General features: G+C 36.4%; 1 protein-coding gene across 1 annotated transcript in view; it reads left to right on the plus strand.

The window, feature by feature from the left end:
• The window catches only part of CACNA2D3 (calcium voltage-gated channel auxiliary subunit alpha2delta 3), a 463,161-nt gene that overhangs the window by 119,181 nt on the left and 319,060 nt on the right, over window positions 1-24,920 (plus strand). The window contains exon 4 of the mRNA XM_082768173.1: window positions 17,031-17,090. Coding sequence (XP_082624299.1) covers window positions 17,031-17,090 — 60 coding nt within the window. The remainder of the gene's footprint in view (window positions 1-17,030; window positions 17,091-24,920) is intronic.

A 24,920-nucleotide genomic window follows, 5' to 3' on the forward strand; every position in this document is an offset into this window, starting at 1 on the left:
TAGATTCTATAACCTTTTTCCTTGCTTTGTCAAGGTAGAAGTCATGAGTTAAGGTGGTTCCTTGAAGCCCTTTTGGATCCAGATATTAATTTTTATTTATTTATTATTTTTATCTTTGCCCATAGGCAGTAAAGGGTATGCTTAGCTTTGGTACTAATGTGATTTCTGGATACATCTGGACATTCTTGGGCATGTCTTTAAGCACGATTAAACAATTCTAGTGAGAACTCACTCCTGATCATTCCTATGCCATCAGCAAATGCCTAGGAAATCCATTTGCTAGGAAATCCAGTTTGTCCTCTCCCTTTCTGATGCTTATCCAGCCTTCTGCTGTTATGGTTACTTTGCTCCAATGGCAAAACAGTGATGTAAAGGTCTTTCTGTTGGAACTGTGGATGTAATTTTTTTTTTTTATTTTTTTTTTTTTACCCCTTTGTCAGCTATAAAAATATAACCCAAATACTTGGATTAAAAGAAGAAATTGTTTCCAAGATCAAGCACTGAAAATATGGGAAATACCAGCTAGGGCTGGCAATATATTACTTGCATTATGATATCTATTAGTTCTTTGGACCTCATGAATAGAGCAGAACTACTCAAAGGTTAAATCAGTGCTACACAGAAAAGACAATCCTTATACATTAAAAAAATAAAAAATCCTTGTACATTAAAAAAAAAAAAAAGTGTCTTCCTTCTTTAAAGAAATGAGATTTCTTTGTGCAATATTCAACATTCTGTGCTAGGAATATCATAGTGACCATCAGAAAAAAAAAAAACACAAAAAAAATCAAGTTCTGATTTCTCAGATTTACATGAAGATACCTTGCACTATATATATAGCAGTTCTGAAGGTACCTTTTTTTTGGTTGCCTTCAGTTGAACCCTGTATTATTATTATTATTTTTTTCTGGATATAAGTCACTAAAATAATACAATAAAATATTTATTAGAGCATTATTAATTTGCATAAGAAAACAGACTTTTTATTATAGACTATAGCCAAAAGGTGGCAGTCTTTGTCCCCCAAATTCTGTACTGTTTCATTTCTAGAAAATGTTATGTATGTCAACCATAATTTATTCCTACCCTGAATAATAAAAATTACTTGTTGAGTAGACAGAGGAAAAAATATATTTGAAAATTTAAGGATGACATAGCTATAGTTGTATTTTGACAGTGGAATGTTAAATTATTAGGCTTGAAAGAGAGCAGTGATGGGGAAAGAGCACTTCACAAGTAGACTGCTAATGAGCAAAACTACTTACATCTCAGATTCGGTGCTTTAAGAATTTTGGTTTTGGAGATGTTATTATGGTCTGGCATGTTAGATCAGTAGGTTGCTGCATTCATCAATCAATACAGTTAAATGCATAGAAATAATGCACCTAGTAGACAAACATTCATGGTGCAAGGTTTGATTTTCCTCTACGAGTGTTCAGGTAGATCCCAGGAAGCACAGCTTGCTTCCTTACAAATTAGTATAAAAATGTCTGATGATAAGAGATTGCCTTTGCTGAAGACCTGCAAAAAAAAAAATTGTTAGACATTTTGTGTTTTAAATAATCAGTAGTTCTCTTGAGTGGTGTGTGTGTGTGTTTCCTCCGCTGATTTGGGAGGGTATCAAGTAGAAAAAAAATAATTTTAGAAAGATTCAACACTAGCAATCATATTTAACTACCTTTGTAACCATTGTATGTAGATAGATATACAGAAAGCTAAAATACTAAAACCATTGACTAGAAAGTAACTAGAATTTGATGTGAGACCATTGTTGTCTTTATGGTTACAAGTAAACCTTGCAGCATGCTTTTGAGAGCAGTCAAGTTAGTGCTATTATGATATATACAGCATTTGTGCAGCAATTGCAGCTGTGGGCAAATGTCTAATGTCTCTACCGCTCACTGGCTCCTTGAGGCCCCAGTCAGCTCACCCACCCGCCTGCACCAAACCCTCCTCTTTTCACTCCACTTGAGCAGCTTTGCTGTAAGTTTGGATGGGTGGGCTTTGAATGCAAAAAGCTGTGTCTCTAACTGATCAAGGAAGAACAAAACTTGGAAAAACCCTCCCTGTTCAGATGGCATCATCTTGGCACCTCTTCACTGAGAGTCAAATGCTGTAAAGGTGCCAGTCTGCTCTCAGGGCAGGCAGGCTGTATGGCTGTGTGAATATTTATTTATTTATTTATTTATCTATTTTTATGGGGAGGGTGAGCTCTGTTACACCTAAACTAAAGCAAGGATTTCTTCCCGTTAGGTCAGGAAATATCAGAGTAGTCTAGGAAGCTTAGGAGAGTTAGTAGCATGCCAACATTTGTTAATGACCTTATGTTACTGAGTTATAAGTGAAGAGAAGTAAAAAACTTAGTGACAAATTTACCAGTGTAACACTTCCAGTTCAGGAGTGTGGTAGGCAAACTGCTCATAAGCAAGTTGAAGATTATACAGAACCAGAGAGAAGAGTGGGAACTACTAGTAGACTGAGCTTTTCTCTTATAAATCTCTTATAAATCTGTCCATTTTATATATGCATCCTGTATACATGCATGGTATACGTGGTTTCTATATATTATATATATGCATATAGAAATCATATGTACATGTATCATATCAAATAATATGCAGATAGTGCCTTGAAAATGGTACTTACCTTTATTAAAAATTCTTGTTACTCTTGTTACTCTTCCAGAAACTTCCATCTTGTTCCAGACACAAGATGCTTATCATATAGAAAAAAAGAGTTTAGGAAAACAATATTTATTTATTCATATTTAGGAAAAAATATGAATTTGGAATTAAGAATTTTGGAATATTTGGAGTTTATAAATTGATAAACTTTTGTACACTTACTGATTTGTGTCATGAAAAATCTATCCCTCAAAGACATGAAATTATGCTGTAGATTGTTGTAAACATGAAGTTTATACACACACTATATTGCATCTGGTAATAGTGTAGATGTAGAGAAAGAACTCCAGGGCTAAGTCTGTTGTGTGATGGTCAGACTTCAGTTGTTTTTTCGTGTCATCAAGTAATTGAATTCCATTACATTCTTTATTTATTTCTATCTCTAAGTTTAGAAAAATTCCAGACGTGTACTCTTTGTTTAACAGCACTGTGAGAAGGGAGATTGAAACAAAATCACAGAATCACACAGAATTTCTAGGTTGGAAGAGACCTCAAGATCACCGAGTCCAACCTCTCACCTAACACTAACAAGTCCTCCACTAAACCATATCACTAAGCTAAAAATCTTGTTTTAGTCTTTTTTGTAAATAGGAAATGATTTTACAGGAATACTGAATAATTATAAAGTTGAAAAATCTGCAAGTCTGGGGGAAAATTTGAAAAAATATGAAGTTTTGTCTAATAGAAACTAGGATATGAATTGCTGTATGGTGGAACTAAGCCAGAGGAAAATTTAGAGGGTTCTTAAAATCTTATTTCTCATTATTTTTATCAGTGTTGATGATAAACACCAAGAATGGCACTTGCCATAGACAACTCTACATTTCAGGTCTTTGTGGTAGCTGTGGTATAATTCAGATTTGCTACACGTTTGACAAACTGTAATGACACAGTGCACAGTCTTGTCATTTCACCTAAGTAATGGTAACGGTTCTTTGCTTATTGGTAGCTAGCTGTGCATAGTCAGATGCAAAGATTTTGGGACACTAAGAGGGATCATGCAAAAAGACATAATTTACCATACTGTGAGAAGTAAGGTCATTAAGTTGAACAAACTGTACCTTCATGCTCCCTGGAGTAGCTGAGAGAGATCGTGAACCTCCATGTGTGCTAATGAAGACTTGTTTTGGAGAAGAACATGAAGCATGACCTTTAAATTGAATTTGTCTAAAATGTGGGTCAGCTTTAAGTGGGGAGAAACCTTTCTCTCATATCTGCAAAGCTGCTTTCCTTTTCTAAAGGGTAAGATGAAGCTGAACTTTTATGAATTGTTTGATTGTTTGCAGTGGTAAGAAAGTGTAAGCGTTCAGATAGAAGTTATTTGATCGTACTTGAGCAGTCTGGCTCATATCTGAGCAGTCAGATAAAGACATTGCCAGCGTGCAATTTGCAAACAGATTTTTGACGAGAGCTCACATTTCCAAGGTCTTTAAATGAATTTCTTGCATACAAGGATAAGGGACAATATAAACTATTGCTCTCTTGCATATGTTGTTTTGAATGTGAAAAGGAAATATCTCCTTTTAGAGAAATTATTTTATTGACAGTAGGTATTGGAACATATCAGGTTCATCTATTAAAATCAATATGAATTGTGATCTCAGCTACTCAAAAAGCTTCTGCTGGGCGAGTAATTTTACTGCAATGCTGTATCTTACTCATTTTTTACTTAGAGCACTGATGTGTGTAATGAAACTCAGGTACTGCTTGTAGAGTACTTTGAACATGAAGAACTATCATATTATACTGAATCTTTCTCCCAAGGCTTCTCAATCAATTCTTGTTTCAGATCTTCTACCAATAGTTACAGTAAACAATAGATAAATTTTCTGATGTAAGAAGTCATTACTCTGTCTTTTTTTTTTTTTAATTTTAATTACTAGTTATTATTGCTTGTGTAACTGAGGTCTTATAGCTCATTTGGATTGTCATGTATCAGAAACAGTAAAAAAAAAACAGTTGTTGAGAGCTCGTTCTGGAACATTTTAGTGTTACATAGAAGTGTTTTTTATCATTTAATTCAATGTTGTTGTTTTTTTCCTACAGTCTATGATGAAAGCCTAATTACTTAGTCATATTTGACTCATCCTTGTATCCTGATGCACAAAAAAACAATTACGTTTTCTGTTGTAAAAAATGTCAAAAGTGTTACGTACTTATGGCAGATATTGTAAATCAATTTATTATTCTTTTTATTACTATTGAATGGGTTGTAACTGTTAAAAGGGCATGAAAGAGTAAATTTAAAAGTCCAGTATAAAACAGAAGTCTTCAAGAGAGATTGCCCAACAGATGTAATAACAGATGTCATTTATCATAAAACTCTTTCACTGGCATCAGTGGGGTCACATGGAGGTGACACCTAAGACTGGCCCTGCATGTTTACCTCAGGCAGTCTCATGCCATCACCATACAAACACTGAGCCAGAGGAAATGTTGCCCATTCTCATATCTGGCTGTGGCCAAATTATTGCCAATGTACGTTACAGATTTATTGCAGTGCACAAAATCAAGGTGTCCGCAGAGGCTTCAGCCTGCGAAGTGTAGACAGGTTCACAGAATAAGGGTTTAACACATGGGAAATATACCTGTGTATTGGAAGCAGAGAGCTAATTGGCAATTTCCCTTTTTTGCGTGCCTTATTTTTGTTATTGTTTGTCACGTGTAGGTTAGATTGGAAAGACAGAAGATCAGGAGCATCAGCACTTACTGGCCTTTAGGGCTTCATTGTTTGTTGGGGAAAAGGTCTTTCTCAGGATCACAGTTGTGTGGGAGTTAAAAATGCTTGTAATGATAATGATTTTGATGTTTTTGTCCTTGTATTGGGTTTGAAGGCTGGAGCAGAGTTGCTGGTTGTAGATACCTATGTGGTGGAAAGCCTGTGGTGGTGGCATGTGAGGGAGTCATTCAGCTGATGGGGGAACCCTTGCCTGCAGTGTTGGGGTGGTGCTGTGCTACTGTCCTATAATCCAAATTAAGTGGAAAGCTATTATTACAATTTACTCACTGCATCTGCAAATGTAAGGTGATTTTTTTGTTTGCTTTGTTTTTTGTTTGGTTACAGTCTTGTCACAATCTGCATGTTAATTAGCTATGTGAAGACTAATATTGCTCCCCAAATGCATTTATAAATACTTGGAACATCAGGAGGAAAAGTATTAAGAAAAATGGAAATATGAGATTAATTCCGTGGGTCACAGCAAAATCTTGACATGTGTCAGACAATGGAAATGAAGTGCTGTTGCATGTTTTACTTCATTTTGCAAATAAAACTATATGATAATTAAATGCTAAACAGTTGATAAAAACTAATTAGGAAGTGAAAGTATAGCAATCTTTTAGTTACTAGGAGAGTAAGAGTTACAAGACTTTTCTTAATAAAAAACAAAGAACCCCCTGGAATTGAACTAATTCCCTTAATAAAGTAAAGCAGATAAGATTTTGACTTTGCAATACAGCATTTTCTTTGGGTTTGGGAATTTGCAAATGTTCATTTAATTACAAGGACAGTTTAATACTGTTCTCAAGAAAGTAAAACGAAACTATTGCAAAAAGAACTACTTAAAAAGAAAAAAAGGTATGCCTAGGAAGCAGTTGTTGTGTGTGCATGCATATACATATAGGCTTTTAAATCTGTATATAAGTATCATTTTAGAAAAAGCATTCCCCCTATATTTTTCTGTGACTTCAGCATTAATTCATAGCATATGAGAAAGTCTTTCTAGGTACATGGTACCAACTGCTAGTTACCAAGCGTGGGCAGAAGATCACAGGATTAATCAGCTCAATAAATTTGTGACCAGAGTCACAAATGCAGCCTTTTTTTTTTTTCTTACTAAAGCTGCCAGAGTATACAAAATTATGAAAAGACTACATTATCTCTTAGTCTGAAAGTTGCTTTTGTAATTAATGCTAGCATATTCAGTGCCAGTCAAGTATTCAGAGTGAAGAAGTATGGTCTTTGCTCTGTGAAGAAATAACTTGCTTTCAGGGGATAAAAAAAAAAAAAAAAAAAAAAAAAAAAAAAGCTTGGAATTTTATCTTTGCACTTCAGCTGTTTCCAGGAAAGAAATTAGGCAGAATACCTTGGTTTACTCTTTCTAAAATAATTCTGATGTTCTTTTCATTAAGATTTTATAACACTTCTATGCTTGAGAACCAAACCTTGAAATTGGCAGGGATGTGGCCTTGACACAAGGCTTTCTATGAAAATCTGTTCCAGCTGGATCAACTTATCATTTGGAAAATCTGCACATAGAGACATATGGTCATTAGAAACCTATCAGAACATAGCTATCTGTAAGTAAAGTTTCTGAAAATTCTTTGCACTGTGATTTTCAGTACATAGTTGAACAAGAACATAGTTGATCAGACCTTTAGTTTATTTTAGCTCAAGCCACTAGAAGGCAGTGGAAACAAGGTCCTTACCCCCTGATGCATGTCAGTATGTCTGTGTGCCTCCTAAACACAGAAAAGAGATTAAGGAGACTTAAGGGGGGAGATCTCTTCTCTTGTCTATGTTCAGGTGAGGACACTGGAAAATGGGAGGGTTGGCAGCAAGAGGAGTCTGATGGGTTTAGGAGAGGCTGAAGAAGTTAGTGGAACAAGGAGAAGAGAGTGGAGGTTAATGAAGTGGTATAAGGAGACAGAGGAAACTAGATTGAAATGTGCTGGGGTTTAAAAATATGCATGGTACAAGATGTTCTAGGTGGGGCAATGCAATTGTACCAGAGAACAGGGAAAAATGGAGATGTAAATTGGCAGAGTTAGGACTGAGTTATTGTTAAGGGCCTGGAAATGACTGGTCATGAAGAAGAGCATGTTTGGTAGTGTGGAAGCCAAGGCTGGTATGAAGGAGGAGGAGGAAGAATTGGTAAATGCTAGAGAAGAGGTTGAGAATAGTAGGAAAAAACTCAGTTTTGGGGGAACATAATGTGAGCATACTGAACTTAGGATGTGGGAAGAGGGAAAGGAAAGAAATAGGAGTAGGTCTGGGTCGTGGCCAGATATGAAAGGAACAGGATTAAACTGTGGGTATATTTCAGTGGGCAATTGAATCTGTGCCTGCATAACCTGAGGTGAATGATTGCAAAGGCCATTGCTGGTGCATATAGAAACAGATGGCTACTGCCATCACTCTGTGAGGTCTGCAAAGGTCATAGGCAGTATGTATCAGTGTTTTAACCAAGCAAAATCATATGGACAAGACAATGCACTATCACATCAATAACGACAGCATAGTGTTACTGGGCATTGAACTAAGGCACCTCCATTCTGGCACTTCCTGGCTTTTGTGAGTTTGGCTTTGTCATCCGCACTAGTGCTTGAAGCTTCTAGCATAACGTACTTGTTCTAAAACTATAGAAATATAACAATACTAATACTTGTTTTAATTCTCAGGATAGTTGGTAGGAGAGGTGGAACACTTGATACGATATCCTCACTGTATCCCAGTTTCAAACTTACCTTGCCTGCTGTGCTTACTTCAGGAACTACTGCTTTCTTTACATCTTCCCAGTAACACTAAACTTAATATCTAGCTTAGAGCATTCTCATTGTACTTCACTTTTTTTTTTTTTTTTTTTTTTTTTTTTTTAACAAAACAAAGCAAAACAAAAAACCTGTTCAAATTCGATTTCTCATTTTAAATTCTTTTTTAAAAAAATATTTAATTTAATCTGTCAGCAACAGAAATCCTGACCCTCTGGAAAGTCAATAACAGTCAAATTGACTTGAGAGAGTGTGAGTAATACTCTGTGAACAGCTGGGTTTGAAAGTGAAGATAAGTCTCAGTGTGTTGTGACTGAGTGTTGGGTGAGGCAATGGAAATAAGTTCCTGCAAACTCTGAAATTGTCCTTTGTTTTGAGTAATAAATCTTGCAGTTTTGTTGTTGTTGTGTCAGTGTCTGATTGGCAACTGAAAGACAGTATATGATAACTGATTTTGTTGAAGTTGACCACAGATTGCAAGTTGAATTGGAATTAACCTGGGGGTTTGAGCTTCAGTGCAGAAGTGAGGAGAGAAGCCAAAGGAGGGAACAGAGCAGCCAGTTGGATTTGCGTGACACTTCTGCACGTGCATAGCATAGAAACACCTCAGCATGGTTCCTAGTCCCCAGACAGCTGTCACGACAAGGTGTTACCCCAAGGCTCCTTCCCCTGTTCAGTAGGCATGGGAATATTTCCGTGTTTCTTTAACCCATTTATGTTGCACATACGATGTAGGATTCATCTCCCTTAACATCAGCTGTATACAGCTACACATCTATTAAAGAAAAGAGTGAAGGAAAAGCTCCAAAGTTCTCCCTTCCCAGTATCTTACTAACTATTTTAGAATGGGATGAGCTGCTCTTCAGAGTTTTCTGTCTCTACATATGGAGGACATTTAGTTAACTTGTGTAGAGAGGTGATTAACTTTGAAATAGCTGAAGTTAGGCAAGATGAATCCTACCAATAGAGAATTTTGCATTCAGTGAACTCACATGGCAACAGTTATCCCAAATCTTCTTTCAACAATATCTGCAAAGCATCCAGCAATGGTGTTGAGAGCTGTCAGAGCAAAGGGCAAAGTGTTTTTGCTCAGACATTGTGTAAGTTTACACAGTACTCAAATGCAGCAAGATATCCTGGCACTAGGAGGAGCACGATGAAGTCAGCTGGAAAGAGTGACCTGTGGAGGGTTACATGTGAGAATTAGATGTTTTAATTTCATGATATCAGTGTAGGGGACAGGACTAAGAATCGTGGTGATACTTACAGGCTTCTAATGACACTGTACTTAGGGAGGGAGAGAGAGATGTGTGCACAGATGCTTATTTATATATGTGCATTTGTGTACACACACAGACCAGCTTTCCTTGATTTCGGAAGGTGTTTCACAAAGAAAAAAATATGAATTTTTTAAATTATGGGGAAGGGAGCAATGTATCAGTTGTGAATTATCAGTTGTGAAAACAAAAAATTACAATGGAGCTTTCATATTGCAAGTGGAGTTAGTTAAAAAGCTATGTAAAGGTATTTCTGAAAGCGTTATCTAACCTTGGATAAATACATGATTGGTGTGAAATGGTGAAGAATCTTTCCCTTGGCCATGAGGTGCAGGAGAGGTGGCTGAAGGAGCTGGGCACTGCAGTACTCAGTGCAGGCACATCAAATTTTAAATAGCCTTGGAACCACCTCAGGTTGCACCTGGAGTGGAACTGATTCCTTGGTGGCCGGGACTTACGAAATTAAAAGAACAGAAGAAAAACATATTTAGCACGATTCCTTTCTGCTTTGTGTTAGGCATAATGTGATAGCAACAAAATCAGTAATTTTTTTTTTTTTTTGATTTATTGGCTTTGTGCACCTTTGAGCCCAGTAGAATGCAGTAGAATGTTACCTCTTCATCTGTGGCCTTCCTTCCATGGTAATCTCCAGATGCTGTAACTAAATAGGGTGTTGTAGTGTTAACCTAGTTAGTTAGAAATGCATCTAATTACACCAGAATTGTCCTAACCACCGTCATGCTACATGTGAGGTTCATGTACTTTATCATAACTAATCCATTTACAGTTTCATTTGTCTGTTCAGCTCTTTGCCAACCAAGATCTTTGTTGATTCAAAAAAACAACTAACTCTCTAACAATGATCAACCCAAAAATCTGCAAGTCTTGAATAAATAAAAGAGAATAATTGAAGTTATTTACAATAATTGCATATTTTAAGCTTTTAATTTATTTTTTCTTTATTTATAATTTACGCTTTGGTTGTGTTGATGCATCACTGTGACTGAGCATTGCCCAGTAAGTTGGAGGGGAATTTGATACTAGTCCTAGAGCAGTCTGGTTTTGATATGACATTAATTGCAAGATTAATATTTGTCTTAAGCCACGAGAAGTAGGATCTCTTCTTATATCAAGATAACAGGCTTAATAATTTTCAATGTGTCTGAAGCACAGCAACAGCAATTTTAATGATAGAATTTTCTTCAAAGTACTTGTAATTGAGGAGAATAGAATAAGAAATAAAATCTGCTGCTGTGTTTTCTGAAAAGAAACCATTTTTCCCCTTCAAGATCCTGCCCTGATCTTGAGGGGTGTGTGGGGGGAAACAGCCAAATTTTAAGGATGTTCTTGGCCTGTCTAAAAATCCATGTGTTTCTGATGGTAGCAAATATTCCTCTAAAGTCAGCGTTGGCCTCTGATATCTACACTGCTTTTCTGGTTATGGCAAGCACATGCAAAGCTATTTGCAATGAAATAGTGAGACCGAGGCCTGTTTCCACATCATTGCATTCATCACCATGTTACATGATATTGTTTTCAAGCACAGAAAATAATAGGGAACTGATGGACACCATAAAATATTCTCTGTTGGTTTCTTTACCTTCTCTGCTAAATGAACTACAAAAGAAGCAAACCCCGAACTCTGGTTTCTGACTGCAGCAGAATTACCACCCATGCCAGAATATTACCTAAACACACTTCAAGCTAATAAATATTTTATTTTATTTTATTTTATTTTATTTTATTTTATTTTATTTTATTTTATTTTATTTTATTTTATTTTATTTTATTTTATTTTATTTTATTTTATTTTATTTTATTTTATTTTATTTTATTTTTTATTCTTTCATTTTCCCCCCGAAACAGCCCAAACTTTTCAGAAGTTTTCAAAGCATCTGTAGCCTCACAGGTTGCCTGAAAAGGAAATCCCTTTTTCACTCCTGAAATGAACCCCAATATTGGGAAGTCACAGGAAGATACGTGGATAATGTTTTTAAAGTTTGGTAATCTGTTACTGAGTGCTCCCACATGCACAACCTTGGCTTCTAACAAAGGAGCCAGTGAAGAAAATTACTCTGACTGAAAAGCAAGCTTTGGTTTCTCTCCCAAGACTCTACTCACCTGCTGAACTGTGCTGTAAATAGTTATCTGGCTGCACTTTAGGAAGTATTCTTGGCATGTTCACAGCTCAATTATTATAAACTTTGATCTGAATAAACTTTGATCTTAAATTTGATGGTCAAATCAATAACAAGGTTATTAAAATTACACCAAGTATTTCATCTGAAAAAGTGTAACTCTTGGTAGTTGTCAGTATTTTCCACTACAGAACATTTTCTGGTTTTGTTCTTTCAGTAATGTAATAATAAATAATTGCTGCAAATTGTTAAAGAAAGAACATCTTTCAAAGGACTAGTTTTCCTTCATTTTCCTACCTGCTGTCTTTATTTACAAATTTTGTTTGAATTTGATTGAGAAGCCCTTGTTACAATTTCATACAAAGAACACTAGAACACTGGGAGGCAGGTTTTTAAGCTTACTTAAGTTCCCCCTTTTTTTTTTTTTTTTTTTCTGTATGCAGTTGTTTTTCATTATTAACTTTGCGTTGTATTCCTAGGATGCTCCTGGGATTAGACTTTGTGCCATTTTTTAATAAAGCTTTTAATTGTTTTTCATCTACAAACCACATCTCAAACCAACTGTGAAGAAGTATACAAGATTTGGGTGGGTGATGAATCTCCAACAGATCTAATGCCATGGGGAAAAGATGAAAGATTATAGTTTGGGTTGAGGCTTTTTTTTTTTTTTTTTCCCTGTTAGTTGTAATTGAATTTATTGAGATGCTAGAATAGAAGAGCTTCCTATGGGTTTGTCTACAATTTTTTTTTTTTTTTTGATGGTTATGTCCATCAGAGCAGGGCCAGAATCAGTGGCCCTTGACTGAACCTTGCCTGAAGTATCCTGGATGAAATTGTTATAGACCCAAAATGATGATTGTGCAATGCGTAGCACAGAGCAGATGTAACAACTCAAACTGGCAAGATTCACATAAAGTACTGAAAGAAATGTTGAGGCATAGTCTAGAGAGTTTGGCAATAATGTGCAAGTAGAAGGACAGCTGACATGGTGGCATTTTAACACGCAGAACTGAAGCTGTGCTTCTTAGCTGCTTTGTTAGCAGTGAGGCTGGGATGGAACAAAGGAGCATCTACCATGGAGAGAGCAGAGCTTTCATTTTCTGTTACTTCATAGTGTTGTGTTTAGGTACATTCCAGTAGAGCAGTTTTGGCTGTTTTGAAAAGAAATTTCATCACATTAGTGTTATGGAATATAAACTATTTATGTTATTGACAAATAATTATAACTAGAACCAGCTTGGTACCGATAAGCATCTTGCTAAGGCAGAGCAGTCTTCTGTTCTTTTCTGAAATTTGTAACTGTTTGGTTTTGAGAAGAGAGCAATTTCTAGTAGCATTTCTGGTTTTATGTGTGGCAATTGGTTTACCTTCAAAAAAAGAGAACAGAAACTATCAAATATAAATGTGTTTCTTCAAGATTTGATAACTGAAGAGAGAGAAGAATATAACATCAGGCAGCATTTATGGATATGGTTTAGTGACATTCTGTGGTTCAGGAACTCACAAACTGTTTCAGGCTCTGTTTTGCTTGTTAATTTATTTATTCTAACTGGAAATGTGATTCTAATGAAGGACAGTTAAAGAAAAATGAGCTGAAAGCCTTACAAGAAACATGGAAACAGTAGATATCTTCTCAGAAGCTAAAATTGATACCCTGTGCTTTATTTTCTTCTTGTTTTTCCTAAAAATTATTTTCCTCTGCATTTATTTTCACCTAACGTGAATGAGAGTTTATCTGGGAATATCAGTTTACTGAACTTAAAATATTTGTCAAAAAATTATCCTAATCTTAAGTGGCTTGGTGGATTTTTTTTTATGTTATTGAGAAGAAAAAAATATTTATTCTCTCAGCCTTCTCTACATTAACTGTGATACTACAAAAACATCCAACATTGGCTTTTGATTTTGGTGACTGTTTTGGTATTTCTTTTGAGGGTGTGAGATTTGTACCCTTCCCTGGTTCATGCCCTGTTTGTATCCATGCTTCATTTTGGTATGCTAACTAAGTCAGTTAATCTTTCTCAAATTTATGCATATTTAAAAAATTACAAGGCTTGGTTCCTTAACAAGGGGAGCTTCAGTTGAACTGCCATAGAATGTGGAAATTGTTCTTTATCCAAAGATTGTATGCTGCCCTGGACTTCTGTGTGCATGCATGTTGCGAACATGTAGAGCTAAATGCTCCTAAAAAAAAGTCTTAAAAGGTTTAACTCCAAAAATAGCTCATTGAGCATTGGTAATTCATTCCATGTAAAATATATAGATAACTCACAACTCCCTTCAGGATAACCACAGCTTGGTGAACATTTATTTGTTACAGCAATGATTTTAGAGTATGTTTACTCTAATGAAAATATATTGGCATTTGTATTAAGAGTGTCATGATAAAGTATTAAATTAGGATCACTAATCATGCAAAGTGTTGAGCAATCATTGCTAGATAACTGCTCAGTCATTAAAATATTTTAAAGGGTTATTGTTTCGTTGACCTCAAAAAAAAAAAAAAAAAAAAAAACATTACAGTATGACATATTTTTCATGTTTCTGTCTCCAAGCTTTAACAAATTTCTTCCATCATGCTTCATCCCTTTGGGAACTTCTGCATGAAAAGAAAAAAAAAAGGCAAAATAGCCCCCTCCTCCTCCAAAAAAAAATTCATTCTGATATCATCTGTGTATATGCACTAATGTGTAATTTTGTGGACTTCAGCTTGTTAGTAGTTTACCTGTTCTGTAGCTGTCCTAGATTTCTCACAGTCTCCTTTCTGATGGTGCTGAGATAGTTAAAGCAAACCCTGTGACTAGGGACTATTACACATAAAATGTAGTACCTGCTTGTGTTATCTACATTCAGTGTACCTAAATTTAATTTTTCCTATTAGATTTTTAAGGATGAAGCATTTGTGTCTGCTTCTCCCAGGAAATGTTTCTGTAGATCGCTTTTATGTTGTTCTGTTTCCTATAGAGAATATTGCATTGAAAGAGTGTTGAGACGTACATATAACTTCTTTTTTTTTTTTGAAAGAACAAATACAACTGACATTTTAATGAAAAATCAATATAGTATCAGTTCGTACTTTTCATTTCAGTGCTGCCCTCCTTACCAGATGTTTCTACTATTGCCCATCTTATGTTTCTCTAGCTATTTCTAACATGTAGGGATAAATGTTGGTTTAAATTTACCTCACTAAGGCAAAAATGTAATTGAAACACATAGGGATCAATGCAAACTTTATAAGAAACTATGAATTATTTTTCTAGCCCACTAGGTATTGATATCTCATGAAATACTATCATATTTTTTCTTCTGTTGACTAAGTGTTTCAGCACAGTAAGAAAAAACTTTTTTCCATGTATTCTTTTCTGTATTAAGATTTTTTTTTTTGGCTCTTCTTTTTCCTCACTTTATTTATTTATTTATGTTTACGTTTCACTTGGAAATACTCATCAGTCATGATCTTTTGTATTACGTGTGCAGAGTAGTAATATGAGTATGGTTTTGATATAAAGGGGTACACATCTCCAGAAATGCATTGAATTAGAGTAGTTATATTACATTAAGTGCCTTCTTCATAATTAAGGAATGATGTTTACATTTGTAAAACAGCATCAACAGGTCACTAACACACTGAAGATGGGCTTCAGAAATTATTCAGTTGTTTAATCCTCATGGTTCCCAGGCTTTCCTACCAAAATAGTTTGGACTTTTTTTGATTCTAAATGAAAAAAAAAAAAAAAAAATTGCAAGTTGCATTTTTGCTACTATCCATACAGTACAGGAGCAGTTGAAACAATTCCATAGATTTTCACACTTTATTTAAAATATTTTCTCATGGCTTGCCTTCACGCAACCTGTCATGATGCTTTGCTTACTTTTAGCTGCCTGCAGGAAGGTGAGCTAGTATGCCTTTCCGTTCAGTTCTGGTTTGGCTTCCCTGGTATGGGAGTAAGGAATGAAGGAAAAGGTGGGACAGCCTTCCTGCTGGGAGCTGCTGAGCAGTGTGCTGCAGGAGCCCAGCAGAGGATGGAGGGTTTGCAAGCTGTATGATGAGACAGATGTGGGAGGAAAGGCTGTGGTGTGCTGCGGCTCTGCACACCCTGGAGAACACAAATGGAACCAATGAGGCTCTGCTTTAAACTCAGTTTTTTGTTGAACCATTTGTTCTGAATTGGCAACCAGAAATATTTTTCATAGTTTTCATTATAGTAAATTTTATAGCAATTGATAGGAATTCTGATTCCCTTTTGATTTATATCCGAAGACTTGATAAAGGTGTTGTCTTGAAACAGGAAGCAGAAGTGTGCACAGCTGTCCATTAAGTGTCATGAATGAGAGCCTTGAGTTCACTTGCTTTGCAATTAAAAAAAATAATAAATGAATATACATACCAGTATCCGATATACCAAAAAACAAAAACAAAAACAAACAAAAAAAAGAATAAGGATGGATCAAAATATTCTGTGACAGTTTATGCTCTGATTGATTTTGTGTTGTACATACATGAATGTCCAGTTAGTTTAAATAAAACACAGGAAGAGCTGCGTTTAGAGTTGAAATACTCAGAGCTGTAACAAACCCTATGTAAAACATCCTGGAAAGGATGTAATCTCTTTTCAGAAGAGAATGTCTGCGGCAAACCCCCATGTGAATTAGTTTTCAAGTAGCTGTGTCCTAGTATAAACCTCATTTTGTCCTTCAGATAATAGTAGTAAGGAATACAACAGAGAATTCTTAGCATAAGGAGGAAAAAGTACTACTGAATTACTGTCATTTGGTAAATATTACTTCCGTAATAGAAGACAGTTCTTGTTGTGTTTATACACCATGTTGAAGTAGTATGCACAACACTTTAAATCTGCTAGGTAAATGAACCTCACATCTGTTTTTCTAATCTTTTATATTTGATTTATTATTAAGAAATTCCATTTTATTTAAGTTGCTTTCAATCAAGAGCATTATTAGGAAATACTTCTCATTTTAATTTTAAGAAAGATTTGCAAAGGGAATCTATATGCAAAATGAAGTCCAGAGTGTTAAAGCCTCTTGACGTGATTTTGTGTTTTTTAAAAATCAGTGTCTGAGTGAGAGCTGCAGGATGCTGAGCACTTGTGATGGGGAAAAAATGAGCAAATGATCTGTATTTTTATCTTTATTAATTAGTAGTTGATCTCTTCTGAAAATTTTGTACCACCAAGCATGGATGCTGAGGATTTAAAAACTCTGATCCTTTTTTTTTAAAACTGTGTTTAGGTTATTTCTATTTATTTATTTTTCTGAATTAATGAAATATTATAGCAGATATCATGTGGAGATGATGAATTACACGGTTCTCAAACAATTATTTTCTTTTTGTAATACTGGAAGAAACTCCTGGATTTAACATACTATCTATTACTTCAAAAAATAAACTTTTTTTTTTTTTTTTTTTTTTTTTTTCCCAGCGTCTTGTTGAAGCTGCAGAAGATGCTTACCTGAAACATGAGTTTGATGCTGATTTGCAGGTAACTACTAATAATAGATTTCTTCAATATTTGTCATAAGAGTATGGATTTATACAATAGCTTAAGTGAAGAACTGCTGTGAGTAATAGAAGGATGCTGATTACAGAAGATGGAATTAATGAAGGCTGGCTCAGTATTTTGACAGGTTACACATTCAGGATGTGTGTGTTGAGAGACCTGGCAGGTGGATTTTACTCTTTTAGAGATTTCATTTAAATTCTTTGCGTGTCTGCCTAGGTCAAGATATTTAAACTCAGTAATTAGCAGCATGTTTCATTGTTACAGTGCACTGGCAAGGAATTGTTCAGTAGAAGAGTTGAATTTGCAGATGGGGTGGGACCCACGGGGATGGATTAGCATGACCTTGATTTGAGCAAATGGTTTGCCTTCGGATCTGTGTCTAAAGCAGACACTGTTCTCTTTTTTCTTTTCTCTTTTACCTAGAAGCCCTTAGAGCCAGACTATTAGTTGAAAATTAGTTAAAAATGTTTAAAAAGAAAATCTTTGCTTAAATAAAGGGTGTAGTTAAAAAACAGATTAATTTAAAAGAAGCAAGTGATCTAATCCCCATCTAATAATGGGAAATTTGACAGAAAGTGTTACTCAATAGTTAAATGTGTAACATCTTACCTTTGAATTCCTGTATCCTTGGTTACCTGAACACCATGTTAGGGGGAGTTTTATTTACTTTGACTTCAGCTATCTAGAATTAATTTTAAATCTTTCTGTGAATATTAGCCATGTGTCCATTTAAATTCTAAGCTTAAGCATTAAGGGAAACAGAGACATTTCCAGCAGGCTTTCCCATACATTCAGCTAAGGAATACGTAGAACTGTAAGTTTTGTTTTCAGAAGTTACCTTGGTTACTTCCAGTAATCACAAAACATTTTCCATTTTCTTGTAATGAAAAGTCAATACAAGTAACCAATTTCTGTTCAGGAAAAAAAGAAAAAGAAAAGGAAAAAGAAAAAAAAAAGAGAAGGAAAAGGAAAAGGAAAAGGAAAAGGAAAAGGAAAAAAAAAAGAAAAAAGAGTGAACTTTTAAGAGATAAGGATAAAAAAAAATCAATTTAGCAGGTTGTGATGCTGAGCTCTGTCACTACAAGTTATAGTAAAGATAAAATGAGAGCATTGGAAGTGATTATTCATATTATTGTTGTGCTCAATGAATGCTGATTTCTGTATTCAAATGCTTTAGAGCTCTGCTACGTTCAAGCCTTTTAGAGGTGTGCTGTATTTTATTTTCTGAACTGTACCTTGAAGAAATAGGAGCTATTGTCTGGAAAAAAATCAGAAACACACTTTATAGATTTATTTATTTATTTATTTTATTTTTTTATTTTGAGATCTGTAGTAAGTGCTTCTTCTCTGCAGGGTAGTTCTCACTTTGATAAAGTCCTTCATTTGCTGAGGCTTTGAAGATATTAACACTTTCAGGAAGCCAAGTTAAAAGCCATTTTGTGTCAGCAGCATTAACAGGACAATCAAATCTTTGTGTAGAGCTCTGTTGTTTATTACTGTCATGGTCCATTAAAGCTAATCAATTGTTAATCTTGGTTTCACTGACCCCTTTGCAACCCTTTCTGGGTGATTGTTGTTCTTTATCAAAAATCTCATAATACCATCTGTTCAATATAAAATAATGGCCAGAATGATTTGATAGTGTACGTTGAAGTGGAGAGGGACAGAAGGCTTATATAAAATATAGTATATATAATTTTGCTATCGAAGAGGATTTTTTTGGTGTTTGTATTGCCTTGGCCAATGTGTAGAAGACAGGATTAAATATTTAGAATTAGTGTTATGTGATATAGTACCAGTCTGTGATCTGTGTGGACAGATATTCTGGAAATTCAGAAGACACCAAAAGAAAGTGTAGTTGTACCTTTTATTGGTCCAGCATCACCCCCTATGTCTTGAGAACAGAATAGATAATATTGTGTCAGTACACAAAAATGATAAAAGTGAGAAATAAATTATATTAATATTTTTATTGACTGCAAAAAATACCAACTTAAAGAAAATAACTGGAAAAAATATTTTTTAGACTGCTCATGTTCTCTTCAGCAATGCTGAAACTATATTATTTGCCTAGGCTAGACCTGGTCCCTTGTAGTTATTTTTCTCAGTAAGATTACTAGTTTTGTCTTTAGTTATTCTATAGGTATTCTAATCAATATACCGAAATACTGTATAATGATCTAAGCTATTTGGCTATTATATAGATTCCCTGGGCTGAATCTATTGGCACCACCAAACCCAGCCCTGTAGTTATAAATAAAACTCCCAGAGAATTGAAAGAAATAAATCAAAGTAGGTGATAGGATGTTTAACTCATCAGTGTTATATATTGAATGTTTGAGTAATGACCAAACTATGAACTGGTGAGAGCCGATGTCAAAGCATTAACCTGCAGTATCTGGGGTTGGGAAAATTGTTTCCTCTGCTAGGGATGAAAACTAAGAGCTGCAGCTATAGCAAGTTACGAGGAAATGACCTTTTAAGAGTTACTTATTTGAACCTTTAACCCTGTTCAGGGTTTTTTTTTACTGGTTTTTATGGTTTCAAATTATTCAGGGTTACTAAAGACTCTTCAAATAGATGTTAAGTGGAATAAATATGTTGAATAATGTATTTGCGGATATAAGATATATTACTACCTGTATTGGTATGCCAAGTTGTCTTGTTACAATATTTCCACAGATTTAAATGATCTCTCTTGCTTCATACAGGACACTGTGTCTCTGCTTGCCTTTGTGAAAAGTGGCGTAAAGTATGGTCCATTTGTCCTGAATCTTGCACCTTTAACATGATGAGAAAAGACGTATAGGGGCTAACTGCCAAGCACAGACCCAGAGAGAGTGCTGGAGGGTCAGAAAGAAGACCCTAGCAATTACAGGCCTGTCAGTCTCACGTCAGTGCCTGGTAAAATCATGGAGAAGATGGTTCTCGAACTTATTGAGGCGCACCTGGGGGACAAAGCAGTCATTGGTCCCAGCCAGCATGGGTTTGTGAAGGGTAGGTCCTGCCTAACTAACCTGATTTCCTTTTATGATAAGATCACCCGTATGGTGGACCAAGGGAAACCAGCTGATGTGATTTTTTTGGACTTCAGCAAGGCTTTTGACATGGTTTCCCATAGGATCCTACTGGACAAAATGTCCACCATACAGCTAAATAAAAACATCATACGATGGGTGAGCAATTGGCTAACGGGCAGGGCCCAAAGGGTTATGGTAAATGGGGCTGCGTCAGGCTGGCGGGCGGTCACCAGTGGGGTCCCTCAAGGCTCCATTTTAGGGCCGGTACTTTTCAATATTTTTATAAACGATCTGGATGTAGGAATAGAAGGTATTTTGAGCAAGTTTGCTGATGACACCAAACTTGGAGGAGTTGTGGACTCGAATGAGGGTGGAAAGGCCTTGCAGAGGGATCTGGATAGGTTGGAGAGCTGGGCGATCACCAACCGCATGAAGTTCAATAAGAGCAAGTGCCGGGTCCTGCACCTGGGACGGGGAAACCCTGGCTGCACGTACAGACTGGGCGATGAGACACTGGAGAGCAGCCTAGAAGAGAGGGATCTGGGGGTCGTGGTTGACAGCAAGATGAATATGAGCCAGCAGTGTGCCCTGGCAGCCAGGAGGGCCAACCGTGTCCTGGGGTGCATCAAGCACAGCATCGCTAGTAGGTCAAAGGAGGTGATTGTCCCACTCTACTCTGTGCTGTGCGGCCTCACCTCGAGTACTGTGTGCAGTTCTGGGCACCACAGTATAAAAAGGACATGAAACTGTTGGAGAGTGTCCAGAGGAGGGCCACGAAGATGGTGAAAGGCCTGGAGGGGAAGACGTACGAAGAACGGCTGAGGTCACTGGGCCTGTTCAGCCTGGAGAAGAGGAGGCTGAGGGGAGACCTCATCACAGTCTACAACATCCTCGTAAGGGGGTGTCGAGAGGCAGGAGACCTTTTCTCCATTAACACCAGTGACAGCACCGGCGAGAACGGGGTTAAGCTGAAGCAGGGGAAATTTAGGCTTGACATCAGGAGGGGGTTCTTCACAGAGAGGGTGGTTGCACACTGGAACAGGCTCCCCAGGGAAGTGGTCACTGCACCGAGCCTGTCTGAATTTAAGAAGAGATTGGACTGTGCACTTAGTCACATGGTCTGAACTTTTGGGTAGACCTGTGCGGTGTCAAGAGTTGGACTTGATGATCCTTGAGGGTCCCTTCCAACTCAGGATATTCTATGATTCTATGAAGTTTGGAATTGATTCTATAGCACGCTTTAGTTTTGTTGACACATTGTATGTCTGAAAAATATTTGTGGGGGGGGGAAAAAGAGAATATTATCCTTTTCTTGAGGGGGGATGATCTGTTAGAAAGAATTTTCAGTTTATTATTATTAACTGAAATTTGACTTCTTGATCATTTACTTGCCTTGTGTTTGGGTAAACACTGCTGAAGATGTAAACTGCCTTGTCATAATTCAGTGGAACACCATGGTGAAGCTGGTGTTCAGACCTAAGGAAGAGTCTTTGAAGGGGAATACTCTTCCCCAGAACTGTCATGTACACAGGAACTTGTATATGCAGCTGATACAACTGCACACATTTACAGGCTTTGTCCTCCTACCACATTTTCTCAAACATAAAAATATAAAAATATATAAAAATAAAATGTTTGGTTATGACTTTTGGTTCACTTGCTGGATGGTTTCAGTATACACGCTTGATATTCATCTTAGCATTTTAGAGAAGTCTGAATGTTTATTGTCTCAGTAACTTTGAATGAGGCACAGAACTAGATTTACACTCTAGTGGTATTAATACTTTTCTGCCTGTTAGAACTATGCCCACAAGCCTGAATCAGCACTTGAAGTGTTCTGAGCATCCACAATCGAAAGGGAAGCCTGATGGATTCATGCACTTAAAACCAATGACTTAAGTGACTTTTTTAAAATTGTGTTTAAAATAGCAGTGGAACATCTGATGTTTGATGTGTTTCACAGATTATATGTCTAAGCTGCTTACTTTCTAAATCTGAAATCAATCTATCTAATCTCCAAACCTGGAAACCTAATGTGAGATCTGACAGCCTAACTTTTTCTAGTGCTTCCTTTTTAATGCTTTGCAGACTACATTGCTCTCAGCTATATTGTTATGGGGCGTGGATAGCGTAACTTTAGCTAATAAGAAGGTGTGAAGAAGATATCCTTAACTATCAATGGTTAACTTTTCATGGTCCTGAGGAACTCTTGCAGGGGTAGCTTTAATGCCTGGAAACATTACAGTTGGTTCAGCTGTAAAATCTGCCTCTGGAACTCTTCAGACCCAAGGTGCATCACACAGGACCTACTCTCCAGGGGTTCATCTTTGTGTTCCTCTAACACTTGTGATTATGTGACTTGTTCTTCTGTAAGGTTATACACGTCTAGCCAAAGGCATAATTTGGTTACAGCTATGATGCAGGGATGCTGCCAAGACCTGCAGAAGTTTTGTTGTTACTGTGTTTCATGAATAGTTCAAAGTTTTCTGTACTCATCAAAAGGCAAGGGAGATCAAGGAAAGACAGTAAATGCAGAGTTCAGAATGTGATTAAAAACCAGCAAAACCCTGAACTCTTAAGAGAGAAAAAAAGCCCAGAACTCTTAAGAGAGCCCTCAAACTGCTGCAGTTTGAGGGCTTAAAATACAGGAAAAGTGGAATAAAAGTATGAGCATCTAGTGTCAGTGAACTAAAAGGCATAAGAGGATGCTGTTAAATGATAAAAATAATTGTTTAGTGTCCTTGTTCGGTTTTAGTGTTTCCTTTAAGTAATATATATATATATATATATTTTTTTTTTTTTTCCAGAAAATGCTTCTATACTTCTTTCTGAAAGGAAAACAGCAATAACAAAATTTTTTTTGCTCTTAGTAGTTTCTTAGTTCAGTTTTACTCATGTTGATTTCTGTGAGCTGAAAGTGACTTCTCAACTGCTCTAATAGTGGAAGTGCCACAAACTGTCTTGCAGATCCGCAGCTGTAAGGACAAGCTGTTGCAGTGGAGAGCACTTCATCTTGTCTCCTCTTTGCTCTTTACTTCTTAAAGTTGGGAAGGGAAAAGAAGAAAAGCTAAATGCCTATGGAGCTATGAAGATATTGGTGAATTTTGGATGTTACTGGTTAAAGATAGTGATATGGTTTAGTGGAGGACTTGTTAGTGTTAGGTCAGAGGTTGGACTCGGTGATCTTGGAGGTCTCTTCCAACCTAGATGATTCTGTGATTCTGTGAAAGATTCTCTAGAATTGATGCACACAAAGTAGTAACCTCCTGAGGAAAGTTACACCAGTTCAATCTCACTCATTAAATACAAATGTAGTACTTTTGCCTGTTGATGTCTGCTTTACATTATTACAGAAAGCTGAACCATACAATTCCCAAAGAATAGTATGACTGAGCAGTTCCTTTAGTCTCCCCGACATTGTTCCTTTTGTATTTATTTGTCCCTTTACTATGTTTGCTTTCTACCAGAAATGAGAAGGAAATAGCTTTCTCATCCCCAGAGCATTTTCAAAATTTCAACTTCTCCACTTAAACACTGAGCTGTCACAAAGCTTTTTCTGAGCAACAGAAACCTTTGTTTCAGAACAGCTTGTAAGTAGGGCACTCGGTGAGGATACTGGGCCTGTTCAAGCTGCTTCTTTAGTGAACATTAAATTATATGTATGATGTGAAACAATTGCAACAGAAGATTGTGAGACACTCTGCTAAGAAAAAAAAATGATGGATAGGGCTGTTGCTTTGGCTCTGAGTCTCTCTTCTGCTTGGTTCAGGATGTGGATCTGTGCTGCAGCATAAGTCTTTTCCCCTCTGGTGCAATTCTGCAAAAGAGAAATTTATTTTCCAAAACCAGGAAGAATCACACATCAGAACTAACAGCAATAACAAGATTGAACAGAAAGTATTACACACATATAATACATATACACAGATCTTCCTTTCCCATGCTCAAATTGTTAAGTGTTTCCAGGTTGCTTTTTTATGCTTTTTGTAAGCATCTATAAGAGTTAGAGATATGTTTAAGAGAAATAAAAGCTGAAATTCTTGCATGTTCGCATAAATTCACAGGTTGAGGTTAGAAGCAAAACAGAAGTTTTCATTATATAGTGATAATAATAATAATAATAGTGATAAACTCAGTGTTTGCAGCACTGAATGCTCTTTGATGTTTTTTTGCAAGGCAATTCTCTTATTCCAATAGAGCAATAAGTCAGTATTGTACATGTGATAGGATAACGAGGTACCAGAAACAGTCAGTCAAATTAAACAGATATGTTCACTTTCAAGGAGTGTGAAAATAAAAATAAATAAATAAATAAATAATAAAAAAGACAGGAAATGAACTTTTAGCAGAAAATCAAAGACAATACTTTATGCTGCAGTTTTAACATGGTGATATCAGCCTTAAAATCGTGTTGAATTTTGTCATATCAAGCTGGGAGAAAGCACATGAGATCTTTGCTTGTGGCCTCAAAAAGTTTCCTCTTTCAACACACCCAACATTCCTTCCCCAAATACTCAAACCAGAACAGCTTCTGCCAGTGTGATTGCCTTTCCATAGGGTGAAAATAGCACGGGATCTCTGCAGGCCACAGCTTGCAGCTGAGAAGGCAGCAACTGTCCCTGCATTTCAAGGCAGGCTGCCATTTGGGAAGCGGAGCATCCGCCCGGCTCCAGCTCTGTGGATCTGGGTGGCCCACGGTAGAAGGAGCAGAAAGCTGAAGGGAAACAAGAGGAAAGTGTGGCTTGGGAGAGGAAGACTGGGGAGGGTGCAGAAGAAAGCATCAGTGGGG

Source organism: Aythya marila, assembly GCF_965140915.1.
Source record: "Aythya marila genome assembly, chromosome: 10".
Taxonomy (NCBI): Eukaryota; Metazoa; Chordata; class Aves; order Anseriformes; family Anatidae; genus Aythya; species Aythya marila.